Consider the following 17,665-nt stretch of genomic DNA (forward strand, 5'->3'; position numbering starts at 1 on the left):
TTTTAAGTAGGCCAGGTGTGGTGGCTCATGCCTTTAATCCCAGTACTTGGGAGGCAGAAGCAGGTGGATCTCTGTGAGTTTGAATCCTGCCTGAGTTACATATGTAGTTCCAGCCAGCCAGAGCTACAAAGTGAGACCCTGTCAAAAAAAAAAAAAAAAAGTATCCTCTTCCGATTTGTAGAATTAAAGACTAAGCAAGAAAGGAATCGATGTTTTCTAGCTCACTTCCCATTCATGCTTAAATTTGCTCTACAGTAGTCATGAGAGGCTTCCTGGGGCCTTTTTGCCTCTGGTGATGGGAAATTTACTGCTGTCCGCACAGCCCACTGCACTTTAGATAGTCCAACAGGAGATGCTTCCTAGGTGAGTAAGCCGGTCTCTCTCTGCCTCCTAACCCCTTGAAGGCCTGGAGCTGCCATGAACAAGTCTGCCTTGTGATTTCCCTCTGCATCCTTCCTCGGGTCAGCACCCCTTCCTTCCTTCAGCAGCTTGCTTAGTGACAGAGTGACACTCCTTCCAGGCACTGCTGCTCCCTTGGCCTGTTAGGGTGCAGAATCTCTTTCCCCACAGTTTCTAGATCAGTCTAGTCCAGCAAGCACTGTACACCTGCCTTTATTGGGACTATGCAGAGATGCTTGAAAGGGTTTTCTGCCTAACATTGTGAGATCAGTCAGGTATATAGTATTGTAATTGGAAAGTCCCAACTTACAATGATCCAACTTATAGTTTCCATACCTTTCCATGGTGCAAAAGCAATGTACACTCAATAGAAAACATAAACATTAGGGAACCCGCCTGCGTAAAAAGTTGTGTATGGTGGCACATGCTTCTAATCCCAGTACTGGAGAGGTGGAAACAGGAGGATCTCTGGGGCTTGTTGTCCAACAGCCTAGCTGAATTGGCAAGCTTCAGGTCCAGTGAGAGACTCTGCCTGAAAAATTAAGTGGAGCGCTATTGAGAAAGACACCTGACATCAACCTCTGGCCTCTACATGTACGTAATTAGTGATATTCAGTCCCATGCTCTCTTGGAATGGTGGGTTGCAGAAGTGAAGTGAGTCAGGTGATCCTCCCAAGGGAAACTACCCATACTAGTGTGTGCAGTGTGTTATGTGATCCATAGGTGAGATATATGCAGTGTGTATTCAACTTAGGATATCGCCAGCTGACAACAAGTTATCAGGATGGAATGGCATTGAAAATCTGAAGGCCTATGTATGCTGTCACATGTTTTTGTATGGTTGATGCCTAGGAGCTATGTTTGCAGAGCCGGATGATCACTCTTGTAAATGTTTAGAGAAGTGGCTGGGGATGGAAGTGATATCTTAGGGAGGAGAAACAGGGACGGCAGCATGGGGACAAACTGCAAACAAAACTTGTTGAGCCCCTTCTGGGCAATTGACACCTTGGTGTCCTAAACCTCTATTACAGTTATTCTCCTGATTTCCCAGACAGAGGCACAGCCGGCTGGCGATGTTGTCCCATAGCCTGCCCAGCCTGTTGAAGCTGCATTCAGGCTTCAATATTGTGCTTGTTTTTGCCACTCTGCGTGCCATCCAGGTGGGGAAAGGGATAACTCTCTGACAGACATTTGGAAGTGGGATACACACCTTTATGCCGTCACTGCCCTTCTCCGGCACCCTTCTTCTAGGCATACAGAGTTGGGGGATGGTGAAGTAGAGGAACTCTGCTGTTCTTTAAAGGTCAACAACAGAGAACCCAAAGAATCAGCACCCAGGGATTGATTGGAATGGGGTCTCCAGTGTGTCAGCTGCCTGGGGAACTCTTTCCTCAGGAGCTCGGCACACCTGCCATGGCAAAGGATACGGACCCTGCACTGCCTTTGTCAGGAATCACCATCTACCCACAATCCTTCTGTCTTCCCTTGGGCTTCCTTGTCTCACTCCACTGAAATGCATTGTCCATCTGATGCATCCCAGGTGCAATGGTCTCTTTCCCAGCCAGGCTCTGAAGAGTCTCAGTGCAACAGGCTAAGGGTTCATTCTACTTCATCTCTTAACACCCTCTGACAGCAGTGCTTACCCCATGCCTGGGACGTGGCTGAGATTCCAGGAGCACCGGCTCAGTGTTTCCACACCCTGCCCAGATCTCTTAGAGCAATATCTGTTGGGTCAGAGGCTCAGATATTTGTACAGGGGAGTTTATTTCTCACATCATCTCAGAGGAAAATGTTATGGTTACGCTCTCCATCTTACATCAATGCAAAATAAGGCTCCCCTACAGAAGTCTGAATTCATTCAGGCCACCAGACAAAACAGTGTGATTTGTACCTCACCACTCAGTTTACTGACACTGAGATCCTGAGAATAGGAACTGACTGATTCAGTGCCACTGCTGCTGGCTGGCTGTGTGCACAGAGCCTGGTCCTTAGGATGGGCCAATGAGTATGGATTGAACAGCCATGAGCTTCCCTCACATTTATGCTACCTGGAAGAAGGTAGGGATAAAGAAATAGATGGGGTGAAGTGTGGAGATGGAGCTGCACAGCACCAAGGTTCCTGTGGAGGGGGTCAGGTAGTGAGGGGCTCGCATGGCAGCGGAGCTTTGTAAATATCTGTAGAGGCCCTGGCAGGAAGTGGAGGAAGGGCTTCTCTATGCTGTGACTTGCACAGCAGGGCTATTTCTGAAACTTCTTTATGAAGCAAACTCCTCCAGCCTTCTCCCCTTTCCCTCTGGCCCCCAGCTACCTGGAGGACTTTCTGAAAAGACAGGGGACAGGAAGATGGGTGGGCCACGCCTTCCCTGTTATACATGCCTTCAGGTTCCTACCTTGGTTCCTTATTAAAAATCCTCTTTGTTAAAAAAAAATCTACTGAACATTGGCTTCCTCTTTTAAGGACACTCATATGCATGTCCCTTGGGGCCTGTGCAAGCATGTACCACCTGCCTGCCACCTGCCTTTGTCTCAAGAGGCAACAGGGTCTCATGAGTAGAGGAATGAATGGAGATCAGATAATCTGGAATTCTGGCCCCAGCTGTGCCCCCATGTCTCTTTGTAACTGGGCAAGTCATGACATTGCTCTGTAACATGAGAAGGTGAGTGAATGTTCTTCAATACCGCCTCTCGGTTATGTCAATTATCTTTGAACCTCAGGAGGATATGGGAGAGAATCTTTAGGAATTCTTTTGAAGGCATCTCTGACCTGAAGAGTCTGTTAGCCATGACAGAGGCTGGCAGCATAGGGGACCTAGATTGGTAGAAAGTCAACCCTCTCTCCCTACCCACAGTGTGAAGTCAGTTCCTCACCTTCCTGCCCCACCCCTCATCCTCCTCAGAACTCTGGGGATTTGAATACTTTATAGCATTGTTATGAGACTTACATGAGATAAGCCGTGTAAAAATTTTAGCACATTAGCCAGAACATAATAACATTTGATAAATGTTACTCTTGTCATTACTTTCTGAGCAAATGCCTACAGGTTCTTTCCACTGGAATCAAGATTCCTGACTCCAGGAAGGTGACCCTCCTGCCACACATACACCCTCCCCGTGACTGCCTTCATAGGGACAAACAGAATTAAAACCCTCTGGTATCGGTGACATTATTCTTGACTCTTTCCTCCCACTAAGACCCCTTGGCATCAAATAGCTGGGGGTGAGGAGGAGGGTGAAGAATCCTTAACAGTCAGTCTCCTTTTTTCCAGTTGGTTCTGGATCCAGGTTTGCCACTGTAGGACAGTCAAAGTCCTGTTTTATAATGGGCATGATAATCTTTCATCTTAGTCTTTGTGTAGCCCCTGGGCTCTGAGGAGTTCAGTGAAGTTTGTTGGTCCCATTTTCTGCACCTTCGGATCTTGGGGGAACTGCTTCTTCAACCCCCAAATGTAAACAAAGGCTTTTCTTGATGGAGGCTGATGGAATACTTGTAGGTTCTCCTGAGCACCTAAGAGTGTTGCTGCGTCATTTAACATTTGCACAGCCCTGTAAGCTGCCTGAGTGAGGATCTCTTTCCAGAGAAGAAACTGAAACTGAGACAGCTAGCCACATGGAAAGGTTCTGGAAGTGGGAAAGAGACCCAAGTCTGATGCTCTCTAAACCCAGTTCTTAGCTCCTGGGCACAGGACTTTGTAGGAAGACTTGGGGGACATTCTCTCTCACCCAGCACTCCTGAAGGAGCCCTGTGTTCTGCCTTCCAAGTAGAGGACATTCAGGGAACTGACAGGAGCTTACAAGCATTACTTATACTTTAGATGTAATAACTAAAACCCCAGAACCCTTCTCAGGTTTAGATACTCCTCAGCACTGGCCCTGACCTGCCTCCAGCTCTGCACACCCTCAGGGTCTCCTCCTCTCTTTCCTTCCAGGCCTTTTAAACCTTGAGAAGCTGCTCCGGCAATTCCTCATCTCCAAGGACACACTCTCCGTCCGGATGCTGGATGACACACGGGACCCCACCCCACTTCTCAAGGAGATTCGGGATGACAAGACAGCCACCATCATCATCCATGCCAATGCCTCCATGTCCCACACCATCCTCCTGAAGGTGGGAGCCGGGCTGCAGTGGGTGCTGGGGGTTGGGGGGCACCCTTCTTTCCCCACCTTTCCTGCCTCATGCATCCTTGAGCCATGGCATTCCTTTAGCCCTGGGCTGGACCTGAATGTTTACTCCTGTCTGCTTCTGTTTCCCTGGACAGCTCCCCAGAGGAGAAAGCAGGATGATAATAACACCCTAGAAACATTTAGTACCTGGTGGAGCTGAGAGACAAGCCTGACCTAGACTGGATGTTTGAGAGGCTCAGGTGGAGGCTGCTTGCCAGACAGTGTATATAGCACCACCCATGCGTAGCACTGTCAGCCCCGTCTTTAGGCCTGACGGTGTTTCAACAGTTTAGAAAGTGCTTCCTGTCACTTCCTAGCATAGTCCTCCCCAAGATGAAGCAAGATAGGTATATTGTCTTTCACCTCACAGACAAAGAAACCAAGGGTCTGGGAGGGCCACAGTTCTGTCCAGGGCCACTCCAGTGGAAGCAGGGTGGAACCTGGTTTGCTCCTACCCCCAGGTCAGGTGCTTTCTATTAGCCTAGTGCTGGCCAGGTAGACATAGATACCTGGAAACAGAACACTGTCAGTGAGGCAAGTCCCAGGGGGATAAAAGTCAGGTAATTAGGATCATAGTGGACACAGCTGGAAACAGCTGGATAGCTGTGGTGTCTCCTGGTACCAGTCCCTGGGCTAGTAGGTGGGCTGAGCATGTGCCTCAGAGAACAAGTCTTGCTTCTAGGCTCTTCCTTGGCTCTTCAGCTGCTCCTCCAACTGCTTAGGCACATTGACCTCTCTTAATGCTATTTTAATTGCACATTTAAACATACCCTGCCATCTTCCACTGGGGGAACCAGGCTCCTCGTTAACCTCTGTCAGGCTGTGAGGTGCCTATAAATTCTCAGTGACTGCCTCTTCCTCTCCCTCCTTTCTTTGCTCCCTCTCCCTCCCTTTTTCCCCTCCCCAGCTTGTTTTTTTTTCTTCTAAATCTGAGAGTTAATGAGAGATTTGAATGAGTTCTCTCGGGTCCCAGGGCTGTTCCTTCAGCCCACTGCTATATCAATTTTCCACCATACCAAAGCCACATCTGTCTATGTGTAGTCAACTCTCACACACACATACACACACATACATATATATACACTCACAGTTACACATTCACATACACACACTCATATACTCACACACACATACACGCTCATATGCATACACATACTCTCATACACACTCACACAGTCATACACATGCACTTACATACTCACATACATACATAAACACTCTCACACACATACATACATTCACATACATTCACATACACACACACGCACACACACACACACACAAACACCAATTTGTTTTCTTTTGCACCTCTCAAGTCTGGAGCTCTCATCAGTGAAGTCATTAAGCATTAAAGGCTCCTATAGGTCTCAGGGGGTGAGAGAAACAGGTTGAAGGATCATCCTTAGGGAAGTTGGGAGCTTGTGCTTAATAACTGATGTCCCCTTCACCATCCCTGTGGAAGGCAGAGACTGAACTTGCCTAGACAGGCCTTAGGAAGGGGAGGTCCTTTCTAGGGGAAGCCCATGGCTCCTAACATATAAAGTTGGATGCCTCCCTTTTTCCCACTAATAGGCCTAGTTCATTGTTGAAATTGGTAAAAGTAAAGAAAAATACAGAGAAGAAAATACACATAATTCACAAGCCCACTGCCCAGCCTGACCACCTCTAAAATTTCAGAAAGCTCAGACACCCCTAATTATCATGCAAACTGCTGTTCTTTTTGCTAAACTATGTGCCACGCATTTTCTCCATGTCATTAAATATTTTTCTACAAATATTTTAGTGACTGTATCATTTTCTATCATATGGATGTCCCATAATTTATTCAGCTAGCCCTTTATTGTTGTAGAAACAGGTTATTTCTAATCTTTTACTGTAATAAATAATGTTGGAATGTCATCTTTGTACATAAATCTTTCTGCACATTCATGCATATTCCCCTAGCATAAGTTTCTAGAAGTAGAATGCCAAGTTAAAGGGATACGTGCTCTGAAGGAGTTTGAGGTGACTTCCCACTCTAACCGTTTACATCCTCAGCAGTGGCGTATAGGACCTTACTGCACCTTTATCAATACTGGGAAGTTTCATTAAAAATGCTTAGTGATTTTTTTCCATTTCTTTGTTTTTGGGGGGATTTGAGGCATTTATTTATTTATTTATTTATTTATTTATTTATTTATTTAATTTGTGTTGTGCTTTTGAAGGCAGCTCTGTCTGTAGTGATCTTCATTAGCAGGCAGCTCTGCTGAGTGCCCTGTGGCCATCTTTTCTGAGCCTTCCTTGTCTACCCCTGCCCCTGCATCTTTACAGCCAAACTGATCAATGAGTGGCGAGGCCTTGGAAATGCCTGTTCCCTTGTCTCATCAGACATCCTGGTAGCCCCAGGTAGGCAAGTCTCTCCAGCAAGCCTGACCTTTCTCCTTAGGCATCCCTGGGGCTCCATGTTTCTCCCTCCTGGGGTTCACCGGGCTTCCTGCAAACCTGGTGTGCAGATGGAAGCTAGGCCCCAGAGCTTGGCAGCCCTCTTCAGCCTCGTGATTTCAGGAGGCTTTACACAGTAATCCCCTATTCTATTGAGCGGCTGTTCCAGCAACGAACTCCATGTTTACCCAGAATTCACATCTTCAAAACCAAGGATCTCTTGTCTTTTATCTCTAGGACAGCAGATTTCACAAAATGGGTTTTAACAACTGACTATGTCCCCTAGACTGTGCCCCACTGGGTGCCTGTCAACAGTAACTCTCACAGGTCCAGGCAGTGTTCAAGGCAGCTCTCCTCTCACAGGGAAGATGTGAGTGGGTGTGGTGGGGCACGGATGGAGGGTGACATCCTGCCAGATCATCCTGTGTAGCTTCTGTTAAAGGGATGAGGTACATCACTGTGGAATCTTTGCACTCCACTGCAGCCCTGATGGGATCTAGATCTTGTCACTAAGCCCTTCTGCACTTCAGCCACCCCTGGGGACCTTGATGATTTCAGTGCAGCCCAACCCCAAGCAGCTGGGGAACACAGAAGTTAAGAATGCTCTCAAAGTTATTTGAGTTCTTTGGAGAGAAAGAGGAAAATGCAATTATCCTGGTCGTGTCCCCCCCCACACACACACACTGTCATGACAGAAACCATCTCCCAGTGGCCTGGGGCTGCAGGATGTATTATGAAAATCTAACGGATTGTCAGGAGGGATGAGGGCTCTGGAGAGAGTTGGGCTCATTACATACCTGATCTGCTTGTCAGTTTCTATAGCACCTGTCACCCTCAAAGCCAGGCACACTGACAGGGAAGGTTGGTTAGGGGTATTTATGATGGCTACAGAGATCAGACAAAAGAGAGATAGTACCAAAGCCACAGTTCTCAGCTGTGGGATGATGCCATGCTGCTGTGCTGTGATCAAGGGCAAGGCATGTCATGGCAGCTTGTTCCTTGGCACGAATAAAGGAGCCAAGTTTGCAAATGATTCACTTGTTCTCTACATCCTGCAGATGCAGACTACCCCTCGGGTCTTGCCTGCATTCTGACAGGGGCAGGGTTCATTTGGGCTGGTCCACAACCCACAGGCTGTCTTACCCACTCACAGTCCCTAAGAGGACTGTGTGTGCACTTCTGTCAGTATCATAGTTCTTAAGGGGGATATGGTTTGGTTAAAAGCCCTGAAATTAGCCTGCCTGAGTTTCATTTCATCTTTTCTATGTATGAGACATGTGATCTCATCCAAATGACTTAGTCATTGTCATGTCAGTTTCCTCTGCTAGAAAATGGGAGTTTGGGAGGGTAATAACACATTTGGTTAACCCATGCAGAATGTTTTATAGTGCCTGGCACAGACTGAACAGTGGACAACTCTTAGCCAATGTTATTGTTAGTAGTCATGGAGATTATTCTAGTATGGTTCATTATTTGCTTCATTTCCCCTAAATTCAGTCTGGTTCCCATAACCAGTCCCTTCCATGGGAGTGTGTTGTGCATGAAAACACCAACTATTGTGAGTGTGACCAGGGGTGGGGAGTGTGGAGAGGCGATAGAGCCTGCTTTGGAGGCTAATGTTTCTGTGTTCTGTCATCCAACATCCAGAGCAGCCTAAGAACCAGCCAAGATGCTGTGCTCAACCTGATGTTGTGGGTAATAGGCCAGACAAATGGCAGAGTCAGAACCCTCACTGCTCCAGCACTCCCAGTGAGATTCCCTTTCTTCTTTAAACTTCTTCTCTTTGCTTTGCAGGCAGCCGAACTGGGGATGGTGTCAGCCTATTACACATACATCTTCACCAATCTGGTAAGACATTTTCACAGCTCACCTCCGTGGCATAGTGTTATCAATAGTCAGGGTTAGTGGGTCTTGTGGTGAGATGATTCTAAAAGCCAAGATGTGGGGAAACAGAGACAGAAGAGTGAAAGCCAACCACAGTGCCTGAGCATTGTGAAGACACAGGATCCAGGAACCCAGTGGGATTCTCATCCTGACAGTCCTTACCCTCATGAGAATGGGAATACCTCCCTCCAAAAGTCACAAGCTTCATAGTACCGATCACTCTGGGCAGCAGTGTGACCGATGAGCCTCCTTTGTAGGTCCAGATTCTGACCTGCAGTCGAGTCACACACATCCCCACCTCAGAAAGAGGAAAGCCAGGGCACAAGACACATGTGGGTCTGATGGTGTTGTAACTGGATGAATCTCCACAGGCCATCTTAGCGAGACCCCTTATTTTATAGATGAGAAAACTAAAATTTTATTGAATTAGGTTTCAGTACTAGCTTTGCCAAATACCAACCATGTGGCCTTCCACAAAGCACTAAGCTATGTGTGGCGTGCTTGTGCTTATCTGTCAGATGGGACATGAACAACTACATCACTGGGCTGTTGTCAAATGACTTCATGTATGTAGAAGCATTTTAAAGTTGTAAGAATTAAGAAATGTGGAAATTATTGTGACATATGACACACAATTCAAGAGAAGTCAGGATCTAAGAAAATAAGCTTTTTAAAAAAAGCATAACTGAAGCTGGGGGGTTCGTTCCAATGGTTAAGAGCAGATAATATTCTTGTGGAAACTTCTGGTAGTTAAGAGACCAATAGCCAAGTCAGGTGAAGAAAAGAAGAGGTAGTTTATTTATGCCAGTGGGCTGACACCTGGATTAGTCCATAATGGTGCCAGCCCTGAACCTAAGTTTTTCGGGAAATTTATACATGGGAGTTTAAGCAAGCAAGTATCATATATGTGATAATTAAGCAAATGGTTACATGTGTAATTAAGCAAATGGTTACATGTAAACACGTGGTTACAAAATATCACAAGGCATAAGATCAAAAGAATGTAGCAGTTCGGCAAACACTGGTGAAAAATCACAGGAGTGAAGCCAGATTCCTGTTTACCCACCTTGTGTTTTTTTTGTTTGTTTGTTTTGTTTTTCTCCTATCTTATCCTGGGCCCTTCCATGGTCTAAAGTTCTTAATAACCATTTTATTGCTGATGAGTTGCCATTACATTCTTACAGAGGACCGAAGTTCAGTTCTTAGCACCTTCATGGGCAGTTGGCGACTACCTATAATTCCAGTTCTAGGGAATCTGGTACTTTCTTCTGGCCTCCGCTGCCATCTGCATTCAACACACAAATATAACTAATTTTAAAAAGATAGCTGGGTGCAGTGGTGTATACCTTTAATCCTAGCACTCAAGAGGCAGAGGCAGGTGGATCTCTCTGAGATTGAGGTCAGCCTGGTCTACATAGTGAGTTCCAGACCAGCTAGGGCTACAGGGAAACCCTGTCTCAAAATAAATAAATAAATGAAAATTTAAAAATGTATTTTAATTTGGGGATAGTGATAAGCATTCTAGGAAATTGCAAAGACAGTAGAGAGAAGTCCTGTATTCCTGAAACCAGTTCCAACCAGTGTCGATACCAGGACATCAAAATATCAGATCCATTCAAATATGTACATTTACATGGCAAATATTGGCACCTACAAGGCCTCCTTACAGCACCACTCTATGGTCACATGGCCACTCTCCTTCCCTTAGCACACACTAACCTGTTACCCATTTCTCTAATTTTATAATTTTGAGAACATTATTTTAATGGAATGATACAGTATGCGAGGTTGGTATTTTCATGTGGTGTAAAGGCCCAGAGACTTACATGGGTTGTTGCATTTTTACTGCTAAGTAGGCATCATGGTAAAGCTGTACCAAGATTTGCTCAATCATTTACTTGCTGGGGGACATTGTGGTTGTCTCCAGTCTGTTGCTATTATAACAGAACTGTTATGAATAATCATTCAGAGAGGAGGTTTTTAAATTTTATAAATTACTTGACTGAATATATATTCAAGAAACAATTGAATGGAGGAAAGGTTCATTTTGGCTCATGGTTTGAGGGTTCAGTCCATCATGGTGGGACGGCCTGGTGGCTGGGGCTCTGACTAGAAAGGTGGACCTTCCAGTATAGCTTGTTATAGTTCCAAAGTCAGAGAAGCAGAGTGGGACCAGAATGAACCTGGGGCCAGGCTACAACCCATAAGGAACATCCCCTGAGTGACCCACTTCCTCCAGCTGGACCCCACCTCTCAAAGATTGTACAACTTCCTCCAAACAGCACCACTAGCTGGTGACCAAAGTATTCAAATACATGAGCCTATGAGGGACATTTTACATCCAAACTGTAACACCAGATTCTCCCTTCACTCCGATGTGCTTTTGAGCACTTCTGTATAGCAAGTATTGGCCAAGTTTTGAGGATTAAAACGGGAATAAGAAACCAAGCCTGGGGCTCAGCTGGTAAAGGTGCCTACTGCCAAGCCCTAAATTCGCATTTGATCCTCAATATACACATGGTGGAGGGAGAGAACTGCCTCCCTCAAGTTGTCCTTTGATCTCTACATGCATGCAGTGGCATGAGCACACATGTGTGCATGTACCTGTACCCATATACACACAAAATAAACAAATGTAAAAAGAAGACAAACCAAGCCTGCTTTGGAAAAGCCCAAAGTACCTCTAGCAGTGCAAAGTGGAGAATTCTATCGCTAGATATGTGTCTAGACTGCTCCCACCCCTCAAGCAGGGACTGCTTGCTCATCCTGGGGCAATGGGGAAAAAAAGTGCCCGAAGAAAAGTAAGATCTTTCTGGAGACACAAAGAAAGGAAAGCATAGCAGGTTAAGGAATTGCTACACCTGGGTACTTAGAAATAAGGAAGCTGTTGCACGTCAGGAAACAGTGAGGCCTCACACTCATGCACCTTCCAGGGATATAAAAGCACCTTGTTTCTTTCTTATTCACTGATCTATTGACATCCTTCTTTGAAAATAGCCTGTTAGAGGATTTAAGGCTGGTATCAATGAGTTGAAAGACCCTTGATAAGTTAAGGAATAGAATTCAGCCTCACAATTTGGATTCTTACAACCTTAGAAAGGGAAAGGTTGCTTGCTAGTAAGGGCTTTGTTGTTAAAGTTGTGCGTAGAATAGTTCAGGAGGGCATGCAGTCTTCCTATGGGGACTGAGGTACCAGAACTCCTCTGCAGGCCTGTAGTGTTTAGGAGATGCCTATCTACAGACATAGTCTTGGACTCACTGATGGTGCCTTCTTTGGACTGATGTGGAGAGTCCATAGAGGAATGGAAGATGCTTTCCTTCTGGTGTAGGGACTCCCTTCACTGGGGCTCACTAGGTAGTCACTCTCCATGGCTTGAACCTGAGTGTACCTGGCTGACTCATCAATCTCCCTGCCCATAGTTCATATTGTGTTTTGTTTGGTTGTATTTTTTTTCTTTTGTAGCCCAAGCTGGACTTAGAATGCATGGTGATCCTCCTGATTCTTCCTCCCAGGTGCTGGGACTACAGGTGTATGCTACCACACCTGGTCCATGGATTGTTTATTAAAATCCACCATGGAAACAGAAGATGGTGTAGCTGCACCAATGAGATCTCCAATGTATGGCAGTCTTAAGAGGTCTGCATAATGACAAAATCAGTTGACATGCTTAGGTGGATTGGGGTATGTCATGGAGTCCCACCCCAAGATGGAGAGCTACAGGCAATGGATGCTGAGGGAGAGAGAATCTGTTTTCTCCAGAAACTAGTTCCCTGATAGGTTATCTGATCCCAAATGGGCAACCCTAAGCACAGGTACCTACAAAATGGACTTGTGTGTGTGTGTGTGTGTGTGTGTGTGTGTGTGTGTTTATAAATGTATGTACTTATATGTAACAATAATAACCAAAGAGGACAAGAAATTGACAGGGAGTAGGAGCACATGAGAGGAGTTGACAGGGGACTGGAAGGGATAGAAATAATGCAAAGATGATGCTCATGGGTGAAATCCTCAAAAAAAAAAGAAAATGAAAAAAAACAGTGCATATTCTGTGTGCACAGAGCAAACGGCTGCCTCCAAGGGAGCACACCTGTGTAAGCAGCCTCCACATCCAGGAATAGAACATCACCAGCACCCAGAAGCCCCCTTTCTCCCCTCAAAGTACAATGAACTTCTTTGTTTGCTTTTTTCCCTCTGTCTAACACTGCAGCTATAAATCAGAGCATTAACATGTAAAAGAGTGGGGGGAGAGGATGAGGCTATTCCCAGAGCAGTGCAAAAGAGTTTGCTTAAGGTAAGGAGGCATCTAGGGTAGGCCTGGCAAGTTGGCAAAGAGGAAAGAGAGATTAAAGTACAGTTGTGCTTCATTTGGAGAGCCTGGGGAACAGAGAAAAGAGAGAGGAAAGGCGGGTGCATGGGGTGGTTGCCTGTACTCTGCTGGCCTGCCTGAGAGGCTCCCTACACCAGGTGGCAGCATCAGCTGAGGACAGAGCTGGGCAGCCCCAAATTACCTAGCCACTTAGCAGGTGGAAGGAAGGAGTTCCCGGGACAGTAATCAGAAATCAAATGGAGATGCACGGCTTGGAAGTTTTTAGCAAGACAGCATGCGGCATACTGTGCATCACCCTTCCCTCTTCTTGGAAGGCGATACATTATCTAGTGAGGAGAAATGCCCTGGCCTGTGAAGTCAGGAGCCCCCAGGGGCCAAGGCCTCATTTTAGTTTTGGGTGAGAGGCCCCAGTTTTCTCACTTGCAAAATAAGGTTAACAAACCTTACAAGGTTACCATGTAGATGAATTAAACTGTACATGGCAAAGTCTTCTGTGCCCCTAAGGTGCAGTATTATTTTACATAGCTAGAGGATGTTTTTCCTGTTCAGAATTTTCCTTCTTGGTGGTAGGTGTGGGACAAGAACAGTTTTGGGGTCATCTCTCAGTCAGAGAGTTCTTTGAACCTGGAATTAACAGGACCTGCGTTGTCTGTGAGTTTGCAAGGGGGAGGGAGCGAAGTCACCGTGAATGATACTGCTTGGGTAACAGTCAAGACAACAGAAGCAGAAACAGTGCAAAAATCAGTCAGCGAGAGAATATTCTGGAAGCTTCTCGTTAGTGTCTTGGCTTTCCAGCAGGGACAGGAGGCAACAGGAGTAAAACATTGGTTTTAGGGCCATTCTGACTGCCTGGTTGCACTTGAGTTTGGAGGCAGAGCAGAAGGGTTTCACTAAGGAAAAGGAGCTACTTTCTGTCTTTCTCAAGCTCCTTGCTCCAGACCAATGCACCTGGATTTTGTTCTTGCTCATTCTCTCTCTCAGGTCCTTAGGGTCCCCATCTTATCCCATCCCTCTGGCTTCTGCTACAGTAGTGTGAGCTCTCAGATAAACTTTTTGGACACCATCATGAGGAATTGGAAGAGGCACCCACCTTGGCATTTGATAAACATGATTTAAAACTCTAATATGACTAGCTACCAGCTGTGCAGATTACTTAATCTCTCTGAGCTCTGGTGACCTCTTTTGTGAGTGAGTACTGTATCTACCTCAGTAGTGCAATTGACTCACAATATGAGTTTAATAAAAGAGGAATTATTATCCTCGAAAGTCTTTGTTTTGCTCCTCATGGGTTAAAAGGAATGGGAAGTACATAGTTTCATAAAATATCATGTTTTTTATTTCCAGAGAGTGAATAGAACTCAATAATTCAGTTATGTATGAGTGTATTTGCCATTGTAGGATGTGTTTGTGTCTGTCAGTAATTTCTGAGTATTGACTAGGTCCCCACAGTTCAATCGCATTCAGATATTAAGAGCACTGATTGACTTGGGACATCTGTAAGAAATGAATTAAATTGACAGCTCTGGATTCAATAAGTTAATTACACATCACAAGAGTTGGGACAGAATGACCCATCATAAATTAAACTTTAAGCCATGGATTCATTTAACCCTGTTCATGCTACAGAAAATATAGTTCTCTCCCAGTCATGATGTGGGCATTAGGGAGAGTGAGCGTGCCAACCCTAGGCCTTGAGTGACATAGGGGACTGATGCAGTAATTGCTGAACCAGAAGACTCGAGGCTGCTTTTGGATCCATTAGAGTGCAGAAGTCTAGGGAAGAGTCAGGTTGTGGGTCCAAGAGAAGCCTGGCTCAGTGACAGAGTGACAGGAGAGTATCAGGTATTGAGAGAGACACCTTTGCAGGAGGTAGTAACCTGTGTTCAAGAATAGTCCCTGCTCCAGCCAGGAGTGATTAGTCACTTGAAATACCTGGATGGTAAAGCTCCCAGTCACAGCATACATCAGGACTTTTATTACCTCATCTATTTCAAGATGGCTTTGGGCTTGCCCATATTGGTGGAGATTTGATCAGAGAAGCAGCTTCTCATTCCTGTTTCTGATACAAAAGAGTGACTCTTTAGTCAACAGGTAAGACAGGCCTTTGGGTAACATGGGAGCCTAGGGGCTAAGGGTCAGCACACGGGTTCAAATAATAGAATATGAGAGGCCATTGAAAGCTAGATGTGCACCTGGCCAGAGGTCATGAAAGAAGGAGGAAATAAGGTCTGGCTGACAGAATAAGGTCAGAGGCCAAGACTTCCAAAGTGAGAGATGGTGGACCAAGTAAGGGACAAAGCAAAGCAAACAGAATCATTCTACAAAGTCTTGAAAGGGGTGTGTGTGTGTGTGTGTGTGTGTGTGTGTGTGTGTGTGTGCCAGCCTTCGTTCTCTCCTCCTTCCATGCTCCCTTCCTTCATCTTCTTTATAGCTGGGGTTACAGGGAGACCCTGTCTCAAAAAGACCCCCCCCCCAAAAAAAAAGAATTCTTTTCTTGTGGCAAAGTATATATAACATCAAAGCTGCCATTTTAACCATTTTCAAGTGTGCAGTTCAGGACCATTGATACTAAATTGATATATTCCCAAGCCCTCACCACTACTTCTAAAACCCAAGCAAAACTGTGCCTATCCAGCAAAAGCTCCTGTTTCCTCTCTGCCAGCTCTTGGCAAGCTCTGTTCTGTCCTCACTATGAGTCTGCCTACTCTAGGTGTCTTACCTAAGTGGAGTCATACAGTATTTCTCCATTTGTGCCGGCCTTATTTCACTCAGCATAATGTTTTCTAGGTTCATCTGTGTTGCAACGTGTGCCAGAGTTTTGTTTTGGTTTTTTTTTTTTTGTTAAAAAAATGCATCCTACTGTGATAAAATATACACACCAAAATTCACTCTCTTAATTGTTCCCAGTGCCTCTTTCAGCGCCATTAAGCATATTTTCATTGTTCTGCAGCCGTCATCACCTTTCTTGTCCACATTTTTCATCTCCCCAAACTGAAGCTCTACCTATTACATCAGCTCTGCAGCGCTCTCCTCCGAGCCCCCAGCAACCACATGTCCACATTTTCTCTGTGAATTTTTTTGACTATGCACGTCGTGTAAATGGAATCATACAATATTTGTTTTTTTGGTCTGGCTTATATTAACTAGATTAATGTCTCTAAGGTTCATTCTTCTTCAAGCTGAATAATATACCATGGTGTATATATACCACATTTCATATATACATTAATCCATCAATGAGCACTTGAATTATTTGGCTATTGTAAAGAATGATGCTATGAACATGGATGTGTGACTGTTCTAGTCCTTGTTTTCAGCCCTTTGGAGTATGTACCCAGGGAGGGGCTTGCTAGACTAGAGAGTCATTATTATTATTATTTTGATCTTTTTGAGATAGAGTCTCCCTGTAGCCCCAGCTGGCCTGAAACTCACTATGTAGACCAGGCTGGCCTTGATCTCACAGAGATCTGCCTGCCTCTACCTCCTGAGTGCTGGAATTAAAGGAGTGTGCCACCATACCCAGCTATATTTTTAGTTTATTGAGAAATCATAAAACTGTTTTCTAGAATAATTGTACCATGTCCATTCCCATTAGCAATATACACAGAGTTTGAGTTTCACTACAGCCTGGCTGATACTTGTTATTTTTCTGTTTGGGTTTTTTTATTTTAAGTTTTTATTTTTGAGAATTCCATTTTGAGTATTGTCTCAATTTTCATTTTGTTTTCATTTTGAGTATTGTCTTTAGATTATCTCCATCCATCCCAGCCCCTCCAGCTCCTCACATGTCTTCCAACTCCCTCTCAATTTCTTGTCCTCTTCTTTGATTATAATATATAGATATGTATATGTACATGTAAAATGCATTGAGTCCATTTAGTGTTGCTCATGTGTACCTGTGTTTAGGACTGACTACTAGGGATTAGACAACTTCTCAGGGAGCTCATCTCTGGAAAAAATGGATTTTCTCTCTCTCAGTATCCATTGATTGCCTATAGCTCTTTATTTTGAGGTGGGTCTCATGAAGGTTTCCCCATCCACATTGGCATGCCAACTAGTGTTGTCATTATGCAGATCTCCTTAGATGACTATACTGTGGTGATTTCATTGCTGTAGCTTCCCTATCGTATCTAGAATGCATTAACTAGCAGCAGGTATCTTGTCCTGCTGGCTCTAAAATTCTTTCCTCTCCCTCTTCCGCAATGTTCCATGAGCCTTAGGTGTAAAGTGACACATTGCAGTCATTTATTGTTTGCATTTGATGATTGTGGAACTCTGTCTCCATATTTTGCAAAAAGAAGCTTCTTTGAGTGGAGAGAGATACACTTGTCTGTATATATAAAGATATGTATTCAGAATATAGTAAGAAATAATGTTGGTCTAGACCTCTCCAGTTATGTGTACTTGGCTATGTTTACAGTAACCACACATGAACTCCCTGCCATTGAGTGGGACTTAAGTCCAATTAGACA

General features: G+C 44.9%; 1 protein-coding gene across 4 annotated transcripts in view; it reads left to right on the forward strand.

Annotated features, from left to right (window-relative positions):
- Grik4 (glutamate ionotropic receptor kainate type subunit 4) overlaps positions 1 to 17,665 on the forward strand; it is a 505,439-nt gene that overhangs the window by 345,057 nt on the left and 142,717 nt on the right. For all 4 annotated transcript variants that reach the window (XM_008826008.2, XM_008826013.2, XM_008826014.2 and 1 more), the window contains 2 exons: positions 4,326 to 4,504; positions 8,776 to 8,829. In XM_008826008.2, coding sequence (XP_008824230.1) covers positions 4,326 to 4,504; positions 8,776 to 8,829 — 233 coding nt within the window. The remainder of the gene's footprint in view (positions 1 to 4,325; positions 4,505 to 8,775; positions 8,830 to 17,665) is intronic.

The sequence above is a fragment of the Nannospalax galili genome, unplaced genomic scaffold (assembly GCF_000622305.1).
Source record: "Nannospalax galili isolate Female #2095 unplaced genomic scaffold, S.galili_v1.0 scaffold229, whole genome shotgun sequence".
NCBI lineage: Eukaryota > Metazoa > Chordata > Mammalia > Rodentia > Spalacidae > Nannospalax > Nannospalax galili.